This window comes from Acromyrmex echinatior, chromosome 13 (genome assembly GCF_024713525.1).
Source record: "Acromyrmex echinatior isolate Ae372 chromosome 13, ASM2471352v2, whole genome shotgun sequence".
Taxonomy (NCBI): Eukaryota; Metazoa; Arthropoda; class Insecta; order Hymenoptera; family Formicidae; genus Acromyrmex; species Acromyrmex echinatior.
The window spans coordinates 10,534,934-10,558,348 of record NC_141864.1 but is presented as its reverse complement, the minus strand read 5'-3'; the positions used below and the strand labels follow the sequence as shown (position 1 = coordinate 10,558,348).

Sequence of the window (23,415 nt, the reverse complement as noted above, 5' to 3'; positions counted from 1 at the left end):
TATATCATAAAATCTATGATATCAAAAAGGATAGAGATTCGTCATTGAAAAATATATTCTGTTTTGTCTTCAAGTTTCTGGTGTATTTATAATATGTTAAATCGACGATTTTTTCCCATCTTTCCTTCTCTGTTTTTTTCGTTCCTTTTTTTCTTTTTTTTTTCTCACATGATCTCTTATTAATCGAAATGGAATCCAGTATCGGCAACTGTCGCGTTTCGATGGAATTTGATTTGATTTTAGGCCTCTCGGGCCAATGAGATCGCGTGATTGGTGGCGAGGCGACAAACGTCACGCATGCCAATCGTCCTCCGCAATTAATCGCGATCAATCACAAACATGCTCCAATGTTCAGAGCGCTCCCCCCCTTCCGCCCCCAATGACTTCGGAGTTCGGACCACCCGGAAGGTTCTCACGCATTTGATCGATCTTGACATAGTACGCGTATTTGTCGGCGATAAAAGAGTCTGCAATTTGTAATAGTACGCGATTGCTATTCTAGAAATTATAATTGAACTGGAGAGAATAAATTTTTTTCCCTTGCTCATATTTCATTTTTAATATATATTTTAGATTCGTACAGTTGCTCAACAAACTAACAGTAATATCACAACAATGTTATAATTAATGTTATGCTCAACAATGTAAAACATGATGTGTTATTATTAGATTTATATACGTATATTGTTAAAAGTAGGGTTGGCAAAAAAATGTTTTTTTAACATGTTTTTAATGTTTCGTACATGCTTTAAATAGTATTATAAAACTTTTTAAAATATGTTAAAAACATCGATTAAACATGTTTTAAATAGTTTAAAATATGTTTAAAACATGATTTCTACAAACCTTGGTTAAAAGAAATTATAATATTGATTCCATGTAGTTTGTATTCTGTGGATAACGAAACGTGATAGAAATGGTTAACAAATGTTAAGTTTATCTAATTATAAACTTGACATATAAGTTGGAATTTTTATTTAATATACGTTATACAATATGTATAGTAACTTAAATAGGTATAATTAAATAGAAATTTTTAATGTATAATTCGAATATATGTTGCAAACAATTATAGTAAAAATCTCCAAAAACTTAGAGATCTCTATAAGGATTGATTGTGTATTTTCAAACAAGGTGAAAATTACAAAAAATGAGCAAATTCAGAATTTGACTAATAGAATTATAAATATTCTAATAAATTCGCACTTTTGTAATTTCCATCTCATCTCAATATTACATACACAAAATTCAGTTCGCACATTCGCGCATATATAATCAATTTATTTTTGTTTTGAAACACTCTTTATTCTATTTGATTATCTCGTAGCGCAAGTTTTTTTGCTGTGTTGTTGAATTCCATCGTTTCTCAGCTCTCTTCTTTTTTTTCAGCTCTCCAACGATTGTATTCGCCAGTTTCATTTCTAACTTAAAGTCAGCGAAAATACGCAAAAGGAAGCAGGAAAAGAATGAACAGCTTTTGAATGCTGCTTTTTGATCGAAGTGAGGATAAAAAGCCAGCTTTCCTTCGTTGCATGAAATTGCACCTTTAAAAAAAAAACACATCGCAGCTATAAAACTCCGACCAAAATTTAAACCGCGACGGAAAATTACAAGTCTTATCAAGAAAATAATGTGAGGTTCTTGTTTAACGACCATGTATTCTTATCAGAATGAGTTTCAAAATATAGAAAAGAAAAATAATTTGTCATTGCATGCACGTGTCCTGCATACATTTCTATCTGGCTTCAAGTCCTCAAAGGTTATTTTTTAACGAATAATAACATAATAATTAATGTAACATAATATAAAAATAATATATAATTTCATAAATAACTGTGAGACAGAGATTTGATTTAATTGTAAGATTTGATTTAATTGTAAGATTTAATTTGTTTGCATCGATTCAGGAGAAATCTCGAGTTGACGCGGAAGAAACTGAAGATATTTCTAGGGAGTATCTTGATCGATGCTTTATTAATTTACACAGTAAATATGACACTTTCAATTAAACTCCAATTAATTTAATTTATAAGTAATCGGCGATTGATTTGATTAGTCAAGGAGTCAACAAGCTTTAATTATAATTATGTACACACACATAACATTAATCAAACTCTTTCCACAACAATAATTCCATCTACATTATCAAAATACTAAAAAATATATCATTTAATAAATTTATTGCTGATTAAATTAATCAAAATATAGTCGAATTTTCCATGAATTTGGTCTATTTTTGTCAACTTTATTTCGCGTAAGACATAAACTGGATATAAACATATGTGAGGCCGTAAGGGAGAAAGTGCGTGTAGCGTGCTCATTTCTCGCTCGTGGCGCTTTTATGCGAGCGATCGGTTGTGGATTTTGAGGCAACGTGAAATAAAAGGCAGCGTCATTGTACGATTGTCGTAGACATGCCGCATGTATTGCTGGGCGATTCGATCGCGGTGGAATTGGAAGGTAACGTCTGAAAATCGCGTTGAATCGCATTGTCCAAACCGTTCCCACAAATCCCGCTTGAGTGATCTAACCTTGCATCAACAAAACTGTAAACAAAATCGCGTGTAGACTTTTTGCATGTTGTTACCGTCAAATTCGTAAATATCCAACTATTCGACCTTACCTAAATCGTCCAGTTTTTTTCCCTTACGCCGTAGCTTTTCATTCGTTAGTTCTTTATGTATGCATATGCGAGTATCGATTATGTAAGTGTCATTAGAAAATGTAGGTGAACCACCTTGTGAGGGTCTCTAACAATTGCATTCTCTTATCGCAGCTCAGGAGTCATGGCCACAACCAATTACCTTATATCAACCGTACGAAGTCGAGCAGATTCTGCTTCCCGACAATGCAAACTGTCTTGCAGTACAGGCTTTCCTCAAGATGTGTCAACTTGATTTTCAAATAGAACCGAGGAAGAATGCAGAGTTTATGTCACCGTCAGGTCGCGTGCCCTTCATCAAGTGCGGCACAAAGTTAATATCAGAGTTTGATAGTATAGTGGCACACATAGGAAGTAAAGGAATAAGTCTCTCTGATCATCTGGACCCTGATGGCAAAGTAGACATGAGAGCATACCAGTCTCTTGTTAACAATGTATTTGTTAATGCTGAGCTGTACATCTGTTGGGTAGACCCTGCGATTTTAAACGTCACAAAGCAGAGGCATGGAAGCGTATACCCTTGGCCGCTTAATCATTATTTGAATTGGCAGAAGAGACGAGAAGTCATAAAAAAACTCAGCATACTTGGCTGGTACAACAAAAGTTTGGATGAAGTTTTCGATGATGTAAAGAAGTGTTGTATAGCATTATCTGAGAGGCTAGCGGACGAAGAATTTTTCTTTGGAAAAGAGTAAGTAGTGATTGTGTTTCTTCTTACTTTCTCTCCTTTTTGTTATCAATTCAGTTAATTTGACAAATTATCCTGTTCCATAAGACCCACCGAAGTCGATGCCCTGGTATATGGTCATATTTACACTCTCACGTCGCCCTCCTTCCCTTACAATGAAGAAGTCGCTGCCATAATTCATCAGTTTCCCAAGCTTATCGAGCACATGTTCAGAATCGAACATCATTACTTTAGTTTTGAATTACAAAACAAGATTGCAGAAGAGTTTGAAATAATTGAATCATCCTCCAAAGATACTCTGTGGGATGGCTTTCGATCACAACCTGAATCGCTTCCTCCTCTTTCCGAGCATTCTTTTACATTGTCGATAAATTAACGAAATATATCTAACTTTTTCTAAGTAAATATGTAATGATTTTATAAATATATAAATATACATATCGACCGCTAGATGCGATATTAACGAGATTTGTTCGCATGATTTTGTATGTAGCAAACCCAATGAGTTGGACGCTTTGGTTTTTGGTCACATATTCACGATAATCACGACACCGCTACTTGACAACAAGCTGGCTATGATCGTACGGGATTATCCGAAGCTCGTGAATCTCTGTAAACGCATCGAGATTAGGTATTTTCAGCGTACGGAGGATTAGATAGAACTTTACTCGGACTTTAGATATATCGAGTTGCGGTACACCGATTATGTTCATCGTAAATTGAAGTTCTTGTGTTTTGCCACCAACGCGACCAAGGATGATCATATCAAAGAAAATCTTTGTAACATTCAATAAAATAACTCTCGATGATGATATGCTGTTAAAGAACGCTCTCTATTTAGTGACACAAGTAACACAAATATTCTATCTTTCTTGAGTAACAAATATTCTATCATTCCATGAGTAACAAAAACAGAACGATATTTATGTCAACTTGTGTTACCAAATAGGAAACGTCTAAAAACATTTATTTCCTCTTGCCGCAAGATGGATATATCTGAAGTGCGAGTAATGTTGAAGCATGACATGTAGTACACTTTCATGTTTTAGACTGTTGTTATGAACATGATATATATATATATATATATATATATATATATATATATATATATATATATTAAAGTTGATCATTCCATGATAATGTCTTTTAAATGCGTAATATTGCACATAACATTTTTCAGCTTTTTTTCTCCTCAAGCTATAGACAGTCAGACTAATGAAACGCTGGAGTTCAAGAATTAAGCCAATGATCCAACCGTACCGAGGATATCAAATTAAAAGAAAACGACACGATTTTTGTCTAAACTAAATTCAAACGTGATATTCCAATGTCAGGCAATAAAAACATGCCAAAACATATTGAAGCACGGTTTTCGAAAGCTATTTACTAGGTATAAAATCTCGTGTTCATAAAATGTACCGCCGATTATGTCATATCAATGTTCCTGGTGATATTTATATCTTTCTATATATTTATAATTATTTTATTCAAGTATGTAATTAGTAATATTACGTATATTGTTAAGCGCGCACTGTTACATTAAAGTATATCATACATGTACAGTAATGTAGATGCAGGGAGAAACAATTTTCTAGTCAATACACCAATCTCCATTTTTATATCTGTTGTATGCAGATACAGGAGAGGTAATTTTCGATGTATACGTCGTGTATATATGTAATGATTGCATGTAAAATTTGAATATAATCTTTCTTTGAGTCTATATTAATGTTCAATATATTTCTTGTCTCCAGCGTTTCAGTCATTGCACTATTGAAACGCAAATCAACAGAAATCTGTCTATTTATACCCCTCATTATTTTATTGATATTATGTCAATTTCTTCTATTGATATTATGTCAATTAGTTCTATAACAATAACACTGTCGTTAAGAATTTAACTTCAAGGTGATAGGCTATACGTGATTCAAATAATTTCACGAATAACAATCAATTTGCTTTTATTATTATTATTTGTGCATAATGTGAGTATAATCTTAAACTATCATAAACACTACGAGATGTAAGATTTCTGCGATGCTTTCTGTTACATTATGCTGCTAATTCTGTTCTTTTTGATACTGAATTCGGTCTATACTTCTTATATTATAAATTATACACAGATTTATAATGTAGCACATGTAATCGTGTATAATTATATAATTATATGATACGCATAATTATATAATTATATAATTATTAACAGATATTCTTAACATCTTCGTATATGTATATATATACATATATGTATATATATATATAAATTTTTTTCAAAAACTTTCAAGAATTGCAATCTAGATTAAAAAATTGCTTTAAAAATATAAGTAAAATTCATCATAATTAAAACATAAAATATATAATCAGGAGAGAAAAAGAGAAAGAATGTGTAAAAATAAAAGATTTAAAATAAAATAAAAAAAATATTTTTTAAATCTCAAATAGCAAGATAAACAGAGATCATAAATTCCACATATTGACGATACAGAAAAAAATCAATGAATTATTAATCACAAATATATTGCTCTTAAATATTATATTGTAATAATAAATTGTGAAATAATATTTTGTACGTAAAAGATACGAGTCTCATTATATACACAGAGGTCGTACAATCACGTTATGGAGAGACTTGGTATTCATTTGGAAGTATTAATAGAAACTATACAGTAATCACAAGACTATTATGCTCACTGATATTTTCTTGACATTTGATTTTTTTTTTAACTTTAGACTTTAAATCTAAACGAATGTACTAACAAAATCGCACATATGCAACATCTTTGTTCTTTTTTTGTGAACAATGAATCAGAACAGTAATTCCAAAAATCTAAAAGTATTTAATTTCATCTCTATATACCAACAGGCATATATTCATTTGTGAAACATTGTAAAGTATTATATTATACCGGCTTATGCTACGTATCGCGGAATAACTATTATTTATCTATTCAGTATCTTTTAAGATATTTTGTATTTTTTCTTTTTTTTTGTTGGTTGCGAGATACCTCAACAACCTTAAATTTTGTGTGTACGCTATTTAAATTAATCTGGTGGTAGAAAGCTGAATAGTCGGAACTGTTCTCTAATGCGTGGCCTTACGTCACCTCCCTATAATATAAAAATAATTTACAAAATTACTAAATAATTGTATTCTAATAGTAAATATATCAGAGAATATATATGATAAAAGCTTACCCAGTTTACCAGATTTTCTAAAAATGGTAATAATTTCATTAGTTCGTTATCTGAACGATCGGCAAACCAACTTTCTATAGGTATACCATTTTCTAGCTGTAACATAAAATACATGATTTTCATAAGTTATTAATATTTTATATTAGTAAGAGAGATCGTATCAGATGTATGTATATATAAATGACAAGCTATATTATATTAAGTCACCTGATATCCAAATGCTTGTGGGCTGTTATCAATAATGACGGTTTTAGATAGATCCCTGCCTAAGATGGACAAATCCTTTATGTAATTTCCATTAACGCATACACAGTGTTCCCTGAACAGACGATACTTGATCAGCTTTCGTGTTGGATCCAGTAGATTCATCAGTTTGTTGGCATACACTCGCTTGCTCGCCGTGAATAAAATCACCTCGTAGAGCGACGAGACATGTTCGAGAAATTCGCGGAAATACGGTCGCGTTCTAACGAATACCGTGTACGTTACGTCTTGAAAGACTACTGGGAAGCGAAATGCGGCATCAGATAGTTCTTGCAGACTGCAGTGAACCAATGTTTCATCCTGCAAAAGGATAAATGTAGCTGTTAATCACTGCTTTTACATCGTAAATATATATATATTAGGTGTTGGAATTAATTCGTAGCGTTTTACAAGGGAAGTACTTTCATTAATGTATTTTTTAATGCTCATGTGAAATAAATAATATTCTTTCATTAAAAAACGCTACGAATTAATTCCAACACCTAATATATATATATATATATACATGGAGATGGAAATGTCTCCATTAATTATGAATTTTATCATGTAGAAAATAAAAATAACATAGGATGACAATATGATCTGAACCTGTGTTTAAATATTTAGACAATGTCTAATAAATGTATGTGTTAAGATTTTTATCTGCGTGTATATGTGTACTTGTTCCGAGTGTGTTGAGCGAGCATACCAAATCCAGGACCAGACTGAATTCCGGACTACTCCGTGTTTTAAGTGGTAGAGCCGGACATCTTGCTCTCATCGCCGGCGTAAGGGGCGGCAAGTGTTTGATGAAGACATAAGGATCGAATGGCTCCCAATCTTCCTGAACTTGAGTAACCATGTTCTCTACATCGCAAGATTCTACTATCTCCTCGCTACCCACCTCCATGTATTCAACCTCGTGATAACGACTGCCGACGTCCTCGGAATCATATTTGTCACTAAGATTGCCATTCGTATCAGATGGATGATGAGGATTTATATTGTACATACTTGCTGGTATACTGTATTTTGTACTGGGATATCCAGCAGTTGTTTCATATTTTGTTGGGTCTGTTTCAATAGCATATTGATCTTTTGGGAGATCACTGCGGTTTTCATTGTTATCGATTAGCGAGTATTTTCCTCCGTTCGGGAAGTATTTGTCGGACGAGTTGTACGCGGTACGGACGTTATATATCGACGTTGAGTGCATCAAACTGTAATATTCTGCAGAAGTTTCGGCATGCGCGTATAAGGAGGAGTAGTGTATCGATGATGGTAGTGTAGTATCTATAAGAAAAAAAAGGAAGGAAAAGATAAAAAACGTAAAAATATAAATTAGAATTAATTTGATTACAACACACAAGCGTATGTAAGTATACGAGTACCGTTGTTCTTGCTTCCCTCATCATCAAGCAAACATGCGAGATCTGACTGTGATCCTAGAGATACTGGAGGCATTAGACACGTCAGCGAAGATACACTTGGTATGGAAGATTTCAAGTCATGTACCGGCGGTATCATCAAACCTCGCGAGTCTGTATTCGTTACTGACGAGAAAAGAGGCAGAGTAGATCCGCCATTCCAATTTTCTTTGGATTCCTCCGAAACTTTAGATGGCGACGCGTTTTTAGCAGACTAGAAAACGCACGTATTACATTGTAATAATTTATGCCCAATTTCTTCACTTTCAGATAAGTTGTGGATAACTTTATCCAGGAGATATCTCCATTGTAATATGCAAGATATCTCCTGGATAAAGTTATCTAAAGGTGAAGAAATTGGGCATAAGTGATACAGCTTCATCACAGAGCAACTTACAATAACTGTGTCAATTGGTGGAGCACGATGCAAAGGGGTCGATGTAACCATCGAACGTTTTATGCATTTTCTTCTGCGAGGTCCTCTTTCCCGTCTAATAGGCGTGGATTTGGCAAAGTGTAAAACATTTTCTTTACAAGCCTACGAAAGTAACAATATTTTAATAGAATAAAAAAAAATGCAAAAATAGCCTGTTGAGAATACAAAAGCACACGATATTGTAGTGTATATGACATGAACAAGAATTTCTTTTAAATCTTTTATCTTTGGTAGATATTTAACTTACTTCTTTTAAAAAACTGGATGATCTACGTCGCCACTGACTCAATCGGCTGCATTTATTTGATGTTATTACTCGACTACTGTTATTAATATGTTGTACTTTTCTTGCAACTTGCGCTCGTTGGCCGGTTGTCTTTGACGCCGTTACACCGCTTAAACTTAAACGGCCACGCAATCTCCTGCTAATCCGTTCACTTCTCAGCCACATTTCAACAAAGTTGTTAAGTGTCCTGAAATGGTACAATACTAATCTTGAAGAATTCTTACAGGAAAAAAATACTATAAACGTAAATAAAACGTATATCTAACAAAACACATATTAAAATTACTTTGCTTCTAAAAATCATATTTTTGGGGGAAATATTATTTTTTTCGGATATATTAAAAATTGCAATAAAAATTGAAGATTTTAACATACTCATTTTTAAAAAGAAAATAATTTTATTTCTCTTTTAAAAATTTATTAAAATCTTCAATTTTTCTCACAATTTTCCGAAATAATTAAGGTGGATGGATATATTCATATCAGAAATCGTTATTTATTTGGACCTGAGCGTTTTCGGATCTGTCAAATGTCATGGATGCCGACAGTTTTTGGCAGCTAGAAGCAAAACGGAGTAATCACAAGCTGAGAGGAGATTTCAAAGAGCCGAGATCGGTGAGATCTCACGAGACGTCAGCGCGCGGGACGTTTCGCGCCGGCTAAGATCGCGCGGGAAAGAAGTTCGATCGTTTCATAAAAAGGGGCGTTCCGGAAGCGCGTCTGTGTGCGTGAGGGCACGCACATACACATTCAAGTCGCCTCTTACGGTGCCCACGCTCGACGTTCCCGCTGCGTATGCCGCGTACATCCGTGTGCAGACGCGCGCAAATATACACATTTACACACATACGCAGTACAGAGAGCCGTATATCGATTTACATGCGGCCCGCCGTCTGTACGTCGCGTCGCGTCGCGTCGCGTCGCGGCGGTTTCGCCGGGAGACATTACATGCCGGTCGACAAATTCTTAAAAGAATTCTAGGATCTGACGGAGGATCGCTTATTATTATTCTATTCGTAAAAGATGTCGTTGTTTTTCAAAATATACGACATGACGTTACGTTACATTACGTTACGTTGTATCGCATCGTAACGGCGCGGCGACGGTGATGAAGAACGGTAGGAGGGGTAACGGGTTACGGGGCGCGGAGATGACAACGAACCACAGTGAGCGAAGGAATCGTGGGACAGGTGAAAATTCGCGCGAAAATCGGCGGGTCGGCCGGCCGGACATGAGGGAAGAACGAAAAGCGATTGCTTACCATACTCCGCGGCGAGTCGGCGGCGGCCGGCGCGCTCGCACACCGGCACGGAACGGACGTAACGCGGCCGAGGCTCACACACGCGTCTCATTCAAAATCTCCCGACGCCGTCCGTCGCGTGCGCTTATCATCCCTCCGAAACTACACAACAAACATGGCCGACGGCGTCACCGTCGACAAGCACTCGCGGCGTCAAGCGCGGCGCCGCGGCTTCGGCACCGCGATCCGCGGCACCCGCGCGCATTTATTCCCGCCGTACGACGGGACGGATATGGCGAGCAGCGCACGAACCTCCCACCCAGGTGACAGTTTCGATGATGTCGACAGGTGTCGGATTGCTGTTTCGACACCCGACGTACATACATCCGGTCACCGCCGTTCGCGCCCGCGCCGTCTGCCGTTTCCTGCACGACTTCCGCTCTCTTTCTCACTCAACACAAGATGGCTCCATTCTACCAACATTGGGTGCATTCAGAATGACAACCGCTCACTGAGCGTTCAGTGAGCTCTTTTATCTGATTGGTCTATATTTTAGGATCTAATGGAATATGCCAATCAAATGAAAGAGCTCATTGAGCGCTCAGTGAGCGATTGTCATTCTGAATGCACCCATTGAATATATAATGTCACTATGGCTGATATTCATAGTCGGATCTTATATTTAAGATCGTCTTAGGTACGGTCTTAAGAAGTTACAAATCAATCAGGAGGTCGATCATGTATCTTTAAATGAGATGAAAATTACAAAAGTGAGCGAATTTACTAGAGTATTCATAATTTAATTGATCAATAGTAGTATTAATAACCTTTGCTCACTTTTGTAATTTTCATCTTTCAAAATCCACATTCGATCCCCTGAAGGCCGCATTAGCGACTTAAGACATTAGTGACTTGAGATGATCTTAAAATAAGATCGATGAATACTAGCCATAGTCTGTTCTAATTTCGAGAGCATCTTAAATAATGTCTTAAGATATTAATGCAGCCCTCTGATTGTTCATAACTTCTTAAGATTGTATTTAAGATGATCTCTGAAGTCCATTCTACATTAGATGTAAGCAGATCACAAGTTTGTTGCGACAGCCAATATGAAATGTTGATTTCAAAATACAAGCTTCAGAATGGGCATTAATCGTGTTTAATAACATCCGTAGCTATGAAACTGATCAATTATAATTGTTGCATTCCTCCAAGGAACATTCCTACCTATGGCCAATTTCATAACTACGGACGTTATTAAACCTGATTAAGGACCAGTTTCACCAGTTAACTTAATCGGCCATTGACTGACCAATCACGTTTCCTGTTTAGTAGAATCGACCAATTTGATCGGTTAACAGTTAATCATAATTAAGCTTGATATCGGCATTGGTGAAACCGACCCTAAGCGTGCCGTGTAACAGAAGTTTATAAATATCATTCGTCAATTTTGATTACGTGATCCTTTTTATCACTGAAACAGCCGGTTTAATGGCCGCAGCACAGACTTTTGCATAATGCATAAGCGAATTAACTAATCAGAATCTTTCCTTCCATTTTTCATAGAAAAGAAGAATTTCAATTACTTGATTCCCTTATGCGTTATGCGTTATGCAAAAATCTGTGCTGCGTCCTTAAGGACCATTCCACACGAACTTACATAACCATGTGCGTAAAGAAAATTATCTAATCACATTTCTGTCATAAAGATAAACATAAAATATAATTGGATGATTTTCTTTATGCATATGTTTATGCGACTTCAGAGTTCTTTATTTTATGGAAAGGAAAGAAACGAAGGATTTTGACATTGTACATTTTCTTATGCATTACATGTTATGCGTTATGCAAGAGTCTACTCCGCTTTACAATTGAATGGGAGAGGGGGATATTCTTCCCCCACTCCACTCCTTCCAACACCTGCCAACGACTTCTCCCTCTCCAGCACGCTATCAGTTGTATAGCGATACATCTGTTTCCCGCTTCTGTGTTCCCGCCAAAGGCTGATGACATCTAATGACTGCTCGTCACGTCAAAATTGATTGAAATAACGGCAACGAATAGATAGAGCAGCATTCAAAGTGCATAAGCAAAAGTGGTTTAATATTTTCCATCGTTCTTTCATTTTTGTCTTCGATACGTGTTCTCATGTTTCAGCCTGGTGTTGTATTCTTAACCTCTAGTCTTAACCTCTAATCTTCATCCAGAATCCGATCTTCATTCCGATCATCATTCTACGATTCTGATTATTTCTCTTATCTAACAACGAAAACTTCATTCCGTTAATATGTCTATTAAATTAAAAACTTTAGATGGGAAGAAGATATCACTGAAAGTTACGAGATGTACCACCGTGGAAGAGTTAAAGGTATCGTTTATCACCTTATTTACTATATATTGTAAGATTATAATATAACATTAAGCACAACAATAAATATCGTTCATGTCAGAGCTATTGTACCTAGACTGTTATATTAAAAATTATCTGTAATAGACAACTTCTTCTACATTATGAATTATAATAAACATATTAATTCCTTTTTTGCTCAGTAAGTACTCAACGATTTTTTCTACTGAATGCAGCCATTATTGTTTCAGATTTGTTGAAAAATATTTGAAATATTTTCACAGATGATTTCAGCAGGTCTTCATTAGGTCTTTTATTTATCCTTAAAGAAAAAAATCCAATGGTGTGAAGTCAGGACCTAATAAAATTATGACAACTGATACCTCCAATATCATCTGCAAAATGCCAAATATTTTTCAACAAATCTGAAACAATAATGGCTGCGTTCAGTAGAAAAAATTGAGTACTCACTGAGCAAAAAAGGGATTAATATGTTTATTATAATTCATAATGTAGAAGAAGTTGTCTATTATAGATAATTTTTAATATAATAGAGCGGTTTTCTCTGCTGAAAGCAACTAATTTATTATTTCCTGCTAAAAAGTTAAAGTTAATGGAGAAATTTTTGAGCATTTCTTATAAAGCATTAAATAGAATAATGAACATTAATTAAAGCTGTAATCACGCTATAGGTTGTCGGTTGCTGGTTCCATTTTAGCCAATTATGATGCAAGTGCAAATTGGTTGAGACATGATTAGTGAAAATAGAACCGGCAACCCATAGCGTGATTACAGCTTTAAATAATATTTACTATGTATTATTCATGTTTTTTTACTACAATACCTTATAACTCTGAAATCATTCAGAATCAGACACACAGGCTGCTTTGTGTCTAATCTTGTAATTCTGTTGAAGTGTTATAAATTATAATTTCAATTTGAACGCCTTTCGAAATATTTATATATTCTCTGAAATATAAGATTTGATTATAAATACTATTTAACAATATATATTTATATGAATGTTTTTCGTTATTCAGTGTGAGGTTGAAAAACAGCTGAATGTTAAAAAGGATTTGCAACGATTATTCTTTTCTGGAAAACAATTAGAAAGTGGCTATCATCTTGCTAATTACAATATTAAATTTAATGACACCATATTGCTTATGGTAAAGACAGTAGTAAATGATGTTGAGAACAAAGAAAATACAAAAGAGGAAAGAGTGGATGAAGAAAAAGAATTAGAAAAAGAAGCACTAGAAACAAATTTAGAAAAAGCTGAGAGTTTATATTATAAAATTGGTGATGCGGTTGATTGTATGTATGATAAGACTGGTGCCTGGTATGAAGCTATTATAGAAAATATTTATAAAAAGGAAGCTCAAATGTTTTATAAAATATCATGGGAGTTTGATAACACACTGTGTCCTGACGATATACCCGAAATATATATACGACCGCGTGCACAATGTTCTATATTATTTGATGAATTGTCCATTGGTCAAAAAGTCATGATTAATTATAACTTGGATAATGCCGAGAAAATTGGATTGTGGTATGATTTCACTATAACTGATATAATAACGAAAAGAAAATTACGAGAGTTGTTTGGACAATTGCATATCAACAGGTATGTCTTTGTTCTGCTATATAAAGCAAAATAAAATGTAAAGTTTAAAATGTACATTACACAAAAAAATTTTGATTTGTATTAATTTTTTCTTTGAACACAGCGATACTGTTCTTTGCATTCGAAAGAGAGTCAAAGAAGAGATATATGCTATAGAAGCACCCAAATTATTAACAGAGAGAACTGCAGAAGACGAACGATTAATGATAAGTAACGGCAAACGCAGACCTACAGTTCCTAATTGTGATGAGTGCGAGGACAATCCTGATGAAGAATGTCGAAAGTGTGGCTGTAAAATCTGTGCAGGCAAAGAAGAAGAGGATACACTTTTGATTTGCGATGAGTGCGATTATATGTTTCATATGAAATGCCTGAACCCACCACTTCTAAAACTGCCAGAAGAAACTGATTGGTATTGCCCTGAATGCAAAATCGATGAAAACGAAATTGTCAAGGCATATATACTTTTATTGATAATTTATCACATTTTTTATTATCAGTGCCGTTACTATTCTATTTATTACAGGCAGGAGACAAATTGAAGAAGACAAAAAAGAAATTTATCTGCTCTGAAAAGGAGCGAAAGTGGGGTGGTGGAATGGCTTGTGTTGGAAGACAAAAAGTCTGCGGCCTTGTTTCTTCTGATTATAGTGGAGAAATTCCGGGTGTGGATGTTGGTACTACTTGGATGTTTAGAATACAGGTAAAGGAAATTAATCCTACGTAGTGTCTTAATCTTGATAAATCTGTCTTTCAAATGAATATGAAAAAAAGAGATCTTTTTAGGTTTCAGAAGCGGGAGTGCATAGACCGCCCGTAGCTGGCATCCATGGACGAGAAAGTGATTGTGCATATTCTATTGTTTTGTCGGGTGGATATGCGGAGGACTACGACAACGGTGATGAATTTTTATATAGCGGCTCGGGTGGTAGAGATTTGTCAGGTATCCTATACCAAATTAAAAATAATTCCTCTAATCAAGTTAGTTCTTCTAATCAAGTTCTTCTAATTAATATGCCGTTTTCGAATATTTTCTTTTCAAATAAAAAAATTTGCGATGGATTGCAACCAATTCATGAGGTATCATTTATTTTATATTTTTTATTTTCACAACCGTTTCTTTAAAATTTAGATTTTTTTAATAATTAATATAACTTTTTATTTTATGTTATTCACAATACATTTTTTTTAAATTAATTTCATTAGATCTCTCTATTATTTTTTAGACTAAACTTTATAGTTGGCTTCATTGTTGGTCATTTTTGTATTACAAAATCTTTGTAATACACTACGCTTTCTAATCTACTAGGCTTTTGACTATGCTGTTGACTCTACTAGGGGATATCCGTTGACAACTACAAAGTGATTTAATAATATATTTAGAATTTATTTTTTATTTTATTTTATTTTATTTTTGTCAAATAGTAAAAAATACAAAAAAGTGTGCCTTGACCACGGTCATCTGGCTAAATGATACGTCTGTTTCGAATTTATTTCACATTCATAGTCATGAATTTATATGATACTGTTATGTTTTTATAATTTTTTGTTCTAGTAATTATGATGATTAGTTAATTCCGTTTGAATTTTAAATTGCGTTATATTGTTTTAACATTGAGAATAACCCGATTGGAGTCGAAACATATGTTTTAATAACTTTCTGTTTGTTTTTTAATAATATAGCATCAAAATCTTGCTTGGCTCATAGCCCTATTCTTATTATTTTAAAAAGAATTGTTGCTTATCATAATCCAATCATAAAATGTGTCTATATATATATATTCAATGTACGTATACAGGCAAGCATATTTGTATTTATATTTTTTATGGATATGCAGGTAACAAAAGAACCAATTCACAAAGTAAAAACCAGATACTACAAAGAATGAATTTGGCATTAGCTAAGAATTGTAATGCTTCCTTAAATGAAAAGATTGGTGCGTCGGCTGGGAATAATTGGAGACATGGGAAACCAGTTCGAGTTGTACGCAATTATAAATTAGGAAAATTTAGTAAATATGCACCGGAGGAAGGTAACAGGTACATCGAACGCATTATTTTTACTCATAGATTTGTAGTATATCACTCTTTAACGATCCTTCTATAACAATTTTTGATTCTCTCACAGATATGATGGTTTATATAAAGTAGTGAAATATTATCCTGACACAAGTAACGGTTTTCTCATATGGAAGTATGTATTAAGAAGAGACGATCCCACTCCTGCACCGTGGACCAAAGAAGGAAAAAAGAGAATAAAATTTCTTGGTCTAAAGATGTTGTATCCTGATGGATATCTGAATCAAGAAAATAATACGAAGAAAAAAATCTCGGCTAAGAAACGACCCATCAATGACAGTGACGAAGAAGGAAGTATGCCTATTAAAAAATCCAAAAAGTCTAAGTTAGTTTTTGATTTGGAGGATAAATTGAAAAATTTAATAGAAAATGATAAAGTAAATGCTAAATTATGGGATGAGTGTAAAGCAACGTTGATTAATGGGAAACCTGCTTTCTTGGATTGTGTCTCAGAGAGGTAATATGCTTTATATAAAGTATTAAATATTTTTTTAAGTTAAGACTCTCAGTAATCAATCTGATACTTGATACAATAAAATTTTATATTTTGCAGATTTAAATGTGCTTGCTGTCTTGGGATACTTTACAATCCTGTAACGACACCTTGTAAACATAACATTTGCTTAAAATGCTTAAAACGGAGTTTTGCTTCTGAGATTTATTTCTGTCCTGTATGTCGATACTCTCTAGGTAATACTTATGATATGAAGGTCAATGAAATATTATCATCTGCATTATTATTAATTTATCCTGGTTACCAGGGTGAACGATAATATCGTCTTCATTAAATTATATAATTATATAAATTATATAATTTGATATTGACTTGCTCATTTTATATTATTTGTTTGGATCACAGAGTTAATTTTCTTTCATCTTATTTTAAATCAAATTTGATGTTATCATTTATTTTAATTCTAAATATCGAAGTATCTCATATATATATATTTAGATCTTGAATTGGTTTGTAATAATTTTGGAGTCTACATACTTTAAATATTTATGCTCTGAAATTATTCTCAATTTATCTGGAAATATGATAGTGTCTCGGCGTTAAGCATGGCGTGAGATACTGACGTGCCTCCTTTATGTGAGCCGGTCTTATATTCTTTATTTAAACAAAATGAATAATCTTAATTCCCTGATATATATAAAAAATATATATTATAATAAATTCGGCTATGGGAATTAGTGCTGTACTAAGTGCGCGATAAATTTCAAATAAAATTGTGTCTTACATATTTAATTATTAATTTGTATAAATTAATAATTAAATATATAATAAGATTGAAAACAATTGGAAACTGTTTATGTTAAATAACATTACTTTAAATACGAAGCACTACTACGGTCTGAGTGTTGAGATGTTGAACTAATATATATATTCATATAAATTTGGTAGTCTAAAGGCTCAGGACGCTCGCACGGAATGCAAGAGATCCAAGTTCGACTCCCGGCCGAGGCAATATTTTTCGCAATAAGTTTATTACAGTTTTTTAAGATTAATTTGGGAAATTTGGGAAGATTATTAATATTTCAAATTGATTGAGTTGAAGGTCCGACAACCATATCGGCATGTAATTATCATTTCTGAAATTAAATATATATTCATAGCCGAATTTATTATATTTTTTTTATATATTCCTTATTGTTTTAAACGCAATTTTGATACTATTTTTATGATGAACAAAATTGACAATTCTATCAGTGTGGACAATTCTATCAATTATTTTTTTTTATATTATTTATAATATACCTAGATCATGGCAAATCATAAAAAAACATGTAATTTACAAAAACTAATCTATCTTTTTACAGAAATCGATAAAATGTTATTAATTTTAAGCTTGATTGAAAATCAAGGTTTTAAATGTTATATGACATAAATTTTTTATTTGTATGAAAATCGAATAAATAATAAATTAGTCAAATGTTTTATATAAGAGCAAGTATAAACATCAGTATTGTAAGACTTATGTAATTCTGTTAAGCTGAGAGCGCGTCAAGTAGCTTGCTACTTGATACTCGAGATCTATAGATCCAAGTCAATTTCACTTACGCCCACATGATTTTTCGCGTTTAAGGAGCCGAAAATAGCTCCAATTGGTGATTAAAACATCTTCGATCACCAGCGCCATTCGGCGTTAACTCCGATTTGGATCGTAGTGCCATTGGATGGATGAATGGATAAAATAATATTAAATTAATAGAATTATTTCAACTAAACTTATTTGAATATTTAGTACTTTTTGTGTGTTAATTTGTAGATTAATACACTCAATAAAAAAAAAGTGATACAGCAGAAAAGTTTACGAAATTTCAAATGCTCGTAACTCGGTAAGTAATTATGATACAGAGGTATTCAAAAAACGAAAATAAAGCTTGAAGCCTGTACTTTGAGAAACTTCTAATGCCGATTGAGTGGTATCAATAATTTTCCAATGGCCGATGATACAGTGAAGGCCTGTAAAAATGACAAGTAGAACTTCCTGTTTCCAGAGTTGCATGGAGTAAAATAATTGACAGAGTTTAAGATATTTTTCCGGCTACAACTTTTCGCCAAATTATGACAATTTGAAAAAAAAAAAAAAGTTTTTAATATGAAATAATGATGAATTGTAATGTCGCCATTATCAACTCAAACTATTGAGCAAAAGAGCATTTTGAAGAGAAAATTTTGAAATTTCATGTCTTTTTTAGCTGCGTCAATTGTTTTACTCCGTGCAACTCCAGAAATAGGAGGTCTACTTGATAATTTTGCAGGTCTTCACTTTATCATCGACCTTTGAAAAATTGTTAATGCCACTCAATCGGCATTAGAAATTTCTCAAAATAGACTTCAAGCTTAATTTTCATTTTTTTGAACACCTCTGTATCATAATTATTTGAAGTTTCATAAATTTTTCCAACTTTTCTGCTGTACTGCTTTTTCTTTGACTGAGTGTAATTTATATAATTTTGTATTAGAGGAAGTACGTCCAATATCGGACATTGTCTTGTACCAAACGATGTCAATATCTTTTGTCTTTGTGAAATATAAGTCTCGGTTCACAACTTTGCTTTAAAAGACCTTAAGCCGAAAGAGGTTAAGCCCGGATCTACAATAGGTGTTTTAAGCCTTAAACCGTAAGAAATTGACCGATTAAAATCGAATGTGAGGAGAATAATTAATTATGATTCATGTATTTCTTATAGCTTAAAGATTAAAAATCTATTATAGATCCGAGCTAAAGGTGTTTACAATAAGATTTTAAGATGTAAAACTTAAATTTTAAGCCTCAAGCTATAAAAATTGATTAATCATAGCCAATTTTTCTCTTCACATTCGATTGTAATTAGTCAATTTTTTTACTCAGACCAATATACTAACAATAAGTTGGTATAACATGCTTCAAAATAATTAATTATAATACCTGTATCAAGTGCACGATGTAAACTAGGCCATTACTGATTCTCATTTTCGATTCTTTCCAATTTTGAGAAAACCTTAGGTCCGATACTGGGCGCACTTCCTCTCTATGTATGTTTCGAAAAAAGCGATTATCAAGTTGGCAGGATCACTTTAAAATAAAAAAAAAAGAAAATTAAGATCAGAAATTAATAAAATTGAATTAATACAAAATTACCTTTAATAGTACAAATTAGTACAAAATGTATTCATAAATATATAATAACACAAAAAAGTAAAATATTCAAACAAGTTTGAGTTAATTTTACTGATAAATAGAATTATTAGCTTAAGAGAGGTTATCATGTAGGAAGGTTTGGTGTATTTTATTCGAAAAATACTATGTAAAAATTAAACCTTTATAACATAAGTACATGATAAATAATGAAGGTACACAATATTATATGTGCATAAAACTGCAGACTGATCAATATCACTTGGCATATCTAATAATACAGTGTCTTACAAAAAAAACATCTTTTTTTTCCCCAGAAACGACAGTATGTAATCAATATTTAGCGAATAGTGTAACGTTGGCGTATACATTAGCCATATCATTTGGAGGTGCCTTAAGGCTGAACATACTCTTTTGCAATAGATCTATATATAATTATAGATGATTTTCGTAGATTTTTTCATGCCGAATTTGAACCCACAGCCCATATTTCTCCATCACGTTTACGAGAAATTTAAATCTAAAGATGCCCAAAATAGGCCTTTTTAGCACTTTTAACTTAAAATATCTCGGAAACCTGACGTGATGGAGCAATTTGGGCTACGGATTTGGTTTTAGTATGCCAAAAACTTTCGGGATTATATACTGTCGTTTCTGGCTTAAAATTCATGTCTGCTTGTGTAATTATTATAATAGAAGTGTCACATTCTATATATTATCTTATTACATGCATGTTATTAGTTTCTTTTTTATTCTTACCGGAGTTTTATGAGTCGGGAGTCGGTTATCGAAAGTAAATAGTTTTTACCAATTTCAATCTTATCAATGAATTATTGATTACGTTTATATGACACATTTTTAATCAGGTTTAATAACATCCGCAATTATGAAACTGGCCAATCACAGTCATTCCATTCTTCACAGGATTGACAGCTATGATTACTCAGTTTTATAAACTACAGATGTTATTAAACCCGATTAAGAATGTCGTGTAAACATAGTTATTGAGTATATCATATATCTTAATTATTTTAAGCGTTTTTATCAAGCGATGGTACCACTTCGCTGATCCACTTCAGGTAATCGCTGTTTCCATTTTGTATCTAAAATATAAATGTTTAAGTAGTTTGTGTTTTTAATCATACAGTTTATGTGCCTTGTATTCATCCAATTATATTATTCATTATATCAAACTATTGTTGTTTTGTCTCCATTTTTTGTTTTTCCTCCTCGATTGTATAAAAGTATTATGAAGCTATTCCAGCAGAGTAAGATACGCAAATTAACTTACGGGCAAAGAGATTACTTCGCAAACTGTATACGGATGATTTTCTCTAAAAAAAATCAAGTTATAAACATTGACATATTTTTAAAATAGATATATTAGTCATGTTTAACTCACTTGACATATTTTGTTAGAGTATCTACTTTCTCCGTCCTAGTTTTTATCATCTATAGTTTATGTGTAGACAGATAGTCAGTAATAATTTTATATTTGCATGACTGAATGTATACAAAGTTTGATAAATCTTTCTTACCAGCAAAAGTTCAGATTCTTCTTGTATCTTTCCTTCCCATTCGTATCTGTGAAGACAATACTTATTCTTTAATCAAGTCTTTGACAGATTGAAAGTTTTCCCTAAGATTATTGGGGAAACAATTTTTTGGTTTGTCTAAACTAGGATTGTGCTGTATATTTCAAAATTATATTTAAATCAAATTTTTAAAGTTTATGCAAGTCTTTCATGTGCATAATACACAAGTAATGTAAAACATAAATTATTACATAAATTGGATAACAATACAGAAAGAAATAATTAAGTTGTATGATTGTTAATATATCTAATTTTAGTATTGATGAAATAAAAATATATAAGCAAGATGGAAGCTTTTAGTACAATCTATAATGCAACAACAAAGAATGTAGACTTTGATGATTTATAGATTGTTTTTATAAATGCCATAAAACATTAAAGTAAGAGTTTAAAGCTTTTATAACAGTCGAAGCTGGATCTTTAATGCTTAAATAATTCAACCAAGATAGCCAAATGCAGTGTATTTGTTGACATGTTGCAACAACCAATTTCGACAAACTCAAGACAAGGTAAGACAGCATTATGTCTGTTCACGTTGAATTCAATGGAATTCGAATGCTTGCGATGGCAAATTGATGTCAAGCAATATGTCAGCATGAATATCCTCGACAACAACTCATGTTGTCATATTGTCAGTATTTTGTTCACAACGAGCTCAAGATGAAACGATTAATTATTCGTTGCTAACATGTTGCCCACAACATAATAATGTACTACTATTGCTCACAGTTTACTCTAGAAATTTCGATAATTGATTACATATATAAGCAGTCATGTTGTATTTATAATGTATCTTATTTTGATGTCAACAAATGTACAACAAATGTATAACAACATATGCAATGCATTAATTTGCTCAATATACTGTACATGTTTGGCTATCTGGGAATGTGAATTTTGTGTGTGTGTATGTGTGTGTGTGTGTGTGTGTGTGTGTGTGTGTGTGTGTGTGCGTGCGTGCGTGTGCGTGTGTATGTACACAGGATGTCCTGAAAGTTTTTGACAATCGCTTTTGTGTAGATAGAGCGGAACTAAATTGAGTCGAAAAGTCTTCTATCATTTTGCAATTTTCACAATAGTTAACAAGATATTAATTATTAAAAATTGCTAAATATTGGTATTGCTAAATATTGGTCTAAATCATAGTCGTCAACTTTAACTTAAAATATCTTGATTCGCAGAGCAGAGCGACACTTTTCTTATAGATTCTTCATTTTCAGAAAAGAAAACGCATCGAATATATTTTTATCAAAATTTGAGTGGACCGGGATTTTTTTAACATTTATCCAAATGTTTACCGAAACGCTCATGATTCAAGGTTGAGTTTTGGCTCGATAATATAGACGCACCCTAAACACGTGGTATATTTCAATACACGTGCAACCATATATCGAGATACGCGGATATACATATTCTTCAAATTATGTATTTATTTACACATGAAAAAGAGATCACTATTTTAAACACAATTCTGGTTCAAATATACAAACTGAACAATAAATACAAGAAAAACTTACATGGACGTGAGTCGCGGGATGATATTAACGCAGGCAGCGAGCTTGTTTTCGACTAGACCTCTTTATGAAAGAAAAAGAGAACGCGTTAAAGGAACACTTCTTATCGAGACATAAGAATAATTTTTATTATTTTCTAGTGTTACTCTTACCGTGCTAATCTTTTTGCAACTGCGTCGTCTGGCACGGTAACGTACGCCACAGAATGTACACCAGCGAGACTCGACATGTTTTGATAAATCTGGGAACGGATACTCCGTGCTATACAAAGCAGCATCAACAAAGTCACGAGAGAGGCTCGCGTCATTTACCAATTGTTTGTTACAGAAAGCCAGTAAGTAAACTATCACTGGGTTGATTTCAACTTCGATCGAACGCCGATCGATATATATATGTAGAGACCACGTGGGTTACGTGGATATAGGGAGGAATCAGTGTTGCCATAGTGGA

The 23,415-nt window shown here is 33.1% G+C and overlaps 4 protein-coding genes and 2 long non-coding RNA genes across 13 annotated transcripts; 2 read left to right on the top strand and 4 right to left on the bottom strand.

Annotated features, from left to right (window-relative positions):
- Nucleotides 1–135: 135 nt before the first annotated feature.
- LOC105150252 (metaxin-2) lies at nucleotides 136–5,073 on the top strand. Of its 3 annotated transcripts, none has more exons than XM_087412503.1 (4): nucleotides 136–1,134; nucleotides 1,390–2,460; nucleotides 2,777–3,353; nucleotides 3,438–3,818. In XM_087412503.1, exons 2-4 carry the CDS (start codon nucleotides 2,415–2,417, stop codon nucleotides 3,724–3,726), a joined length of 912 nt encoding a protein of 303 aa, XP_087268629.1. In that variant the 5' UTR covers nucleotides 136–1,134; nucleotides 1,390–2,414; the 3' UTR covers nucleotides 3,727–3,818. The 3 variants fall into 3 exon arrangements, with proteins under 3 accessions (XP_087268629.1, XP_011061501.1, XP_011061502.1); XM_011063200.2 differs by lacking the exons at nucleotides 136–1,134; nucleotides 3,438–3,818 and adding exons at nucleotides 3,844–3,981; nucleotides 4,531–5,073 and having other exon boundaries at nucleotides 2,059–2,460; XM_011063199.2 differs by having other exon boundaries at nucleotides 136–2,460.
- Nucleotides 2,321–2,768, bottom strand: LOC147907637 (uncharacterized). Its single transcript, XR_015547130.1, has 2 exons — nucleotides 2,624–2,768; nucleotides 2,321–2,546 (listed from the first exon to the last, which is right to left on the bottom strand). It is a non-coding gene; the product is annotated as an uncharacterized LOC147907637 (long non-coding RNA).
- Nucleotides 5,074–5,294: 221 nt separating the features above from the next.
- LOC105150256 (uncharacterized) lies at nucleotides 5,295–10,568 on the bottom strand. Of its 3 annotated transcripts, none has more exons than XM_087412488.1 (8): nucleotides 10,198–10,568; nucleotides 8,899–9,184; nucleotides 8,613–8,753; nucleotides 8,180–8,429; nucleotides 7,498–8,081; nucleotides 6,753–7,109; nucleotides 6,546–6,641; nucleotides 5,295–6,458 (listed from the first exon to the last, which is right to left on the bottom strand). In XM_087412488.1, exons 1-8 carry the CDS (start codon nucleotides 10,287–10,289, stop codon nucleotides 6,393–6,395), a joined length of 1,872 nt encoding a protein of 623 aa, XP_087268614.1. In that variant the 5' UTR covers nucleotides 10,290–10,568; the 3' UTR covers nucleotides 5,295–6,392. The 3 variants fall into 3 exon arrangements, with proteins under 3 accessions (XP_087268614.1, XP_011061505.1, XP_011061507.1); XM_011063203.2 differs by having other exon boundaries at nucleotides 8,899–9,124; nucleotides 10,199–10,564; XM_011063205.2 differs by lacking the exon at nucleotides 10,198–10,568 and adding an exon at nucleotides 9,444–9,584 and having other exon boundaries at nucleotides 8,899–9,124.
- On the top strand, nucleotides 9,745–18,164 carry UHRF1 (ubiquitin-like with PHD and ring finger domains 1). 4 transcript variants are annotated; one of them, XM_087412483.1, is made up of 9 exons: nucleotides 9,745–10,127; nucleotides 12,490–12,545; nucleotides 13,565–14,154; nucleotides 14,258–14,609; nucleotides 14,681–14,857; nucleotides 14,941–15,097; nucleotides 15,993–16,194; nucleotides 16,283–16,690; nucleotides 16,787–18,164. In XM_087412483.1, the coding sequence occupies exons 1-9, from the start codon at nucleotides 10,046–10,048 to the stop codon at nucleotides 17,004–17,006; spliced, it is 2,244 nt and encodes a 747-aa protein (XP_087268609.1). In that variant the 5' UTR covers nucleotides 9,745–10,045; the 3' UTR covers nucleotides 17,007–18,164. The 4 variants fall into 4 exon arrangements, with proteins under 4 accessions (XP_087268609.1, XP_087268611.1, XP_087268610.1 ...); XM_087412485.1 differs by lacking the exon at nucleotides 9,745–10,127 and adding an exon at nucleotides 11,654–11,845; XM_087412484.1 differs by lacking the exon at nucleotides 9,745–10,127 and adding an exon at nucleotides 12,132–12,258.
- Nucleotides 18,165–18,445: 281 nt separating this feature from the next.
- Nucleotides 18,446–19,423, bottom strand: LOC147907636 (uncharacterized). Its single transcript, XR_015547129.1, has 2 exons — nucleotides 19,102–19,423; nucleotides 18,446–18,566 (listed from the first exon to the last, which is right to left on the bottom strand). It is a non-coding gene; the product is annotated as an uncharacterized LOC147907636 (long non-coding RNA).
- A 596-nt stretch (nucleotides 19,424–20,019) lies between these two features.
- Nucleotides 20,020–23,389, bottom strand: CUTA (cutA divalent cation tolerance homolog). The gene is made up of 6 exons (XM_011063201.2): nucleotides 23,118–23,389; nucleotides 22,969–23,028; nucleotides 21,395–21,440; nucleotides 21,259–21,308; nucleotides 21,148–21,190; nucleotides 20,020–20,959 (listed from the first exon to the last, which is right to left on the bottom strand). The coding sequence occupies exons 1-6, from the start codon at nucleotides 23,270–23,272 to the stop codon at nucleotides 20,888–20,890; spliced, it is 426 nt and encodes a 141-aa protein (XP_011061503.1). The 5' UTR covers nucleotides 23,273–23,389; the 3' UTR covers nucleotides 20,020–20,887.
- Nucleotides 23,390–23,415: the final 26 nt, after the last annotated feature.

What these genes read in the sequence shown, in the direction of transcription:
- CUTA (XM_011063201.2), bottom strand. Translation starts at nt 23,272, where the DNA reads ATGACGCGAGCCTCTCTCGTGACTTTGTTGATGCTGCTTTGTATAGCA. An exon ending in AAGAATCTGAACTTTTGCTG is followed by an intron (nt 21,309 to 21,394) that starts GTAAGAAAGATT and finishes CATAAACTATAG; the next exon opens with ATGATAAAAACTAGGACGGA. An exon ending in ACTCTAACAAAATATGTCAA is followed by an intron (nt 21,191 to 21,258) that starts GTGAGTTAAACA and finishes GATTTTTTTTAG; the next exon opens with AGAAAATCATCCGTATACAG.
- UHRF1 (XM_087412483.1), top strand. Translation starts at nt 10,046, where the DNA reads ATGAAGAACGGTAGGAGGGGTAACGGGTTACGGGGCGCGGAGATGACA. An exon ending in GCGAAGGAATCGTGGGACAG is followed by an intron (nt 10,128 to 12,489) that starts GTGAAAATTCGC and finishes TAAAAACTTTAG; the next exon opens with ATGGGAAGAAGATATCACTG. An exon ending in GGACAATTGCATATCAACAG is followed by an intron (nt 14,155 to 14,257) that starts GTATGTCTTTGT and finishes CTTTGAACACAG; the next exon opens with CGATACTGTTCTTTGCATTC.
- LOC105150256 (XM_087412488.1), bottom strand. Translation starts at nt 10,289, where the DNA reads ATGAGACGCGTGTGTGAGCCTCGGCCGCGTTACGTCCGTTCCGTGCCG. An exon ending in TCAGTCTGGTCCTGGATTTG is followed by an intron (nt 7,110 to 7,497) that starts GTATGCTCGCTC and finishes ATCCTTTTGCAG; the next exon opens with GATGAAACATTGGTTCACTG. An exon ending in CACAAGCATTTGGATATCAG is followed by an intron (nt 6,642 to 6,752) that starts GTGACTTAATAT and finishes TTTATGTTACAG; the next exon opens with CTAGAAAATGGTATACCTAT.
- LOC105150252 (XM_087412503.1), top strand. Translation starts at nt 2,415, where the DNA reads ATGCCGCATGTATTGCTGGGCGATTCGATCGCGGTGGAATTGGAAG. An exon ending in GATCGCGGTGGAATTGGAAG is followed by an intron (nt 2,461 to 2,776) that starts GTAACGTCTGAA and finishes CTCTTATCGCAG; the next exon opens with CTCAGGAGTCATGGCCACAA. An exon ending in GAATTTTTCTTTGGAAAAGA is followed by an intron (nt 3,354 to 3,437) that starts GTAAGTAGTGAT and finishes CTGTTCCATAAG; the next exon opens with ACCCACCGAAGTCGATGCCC.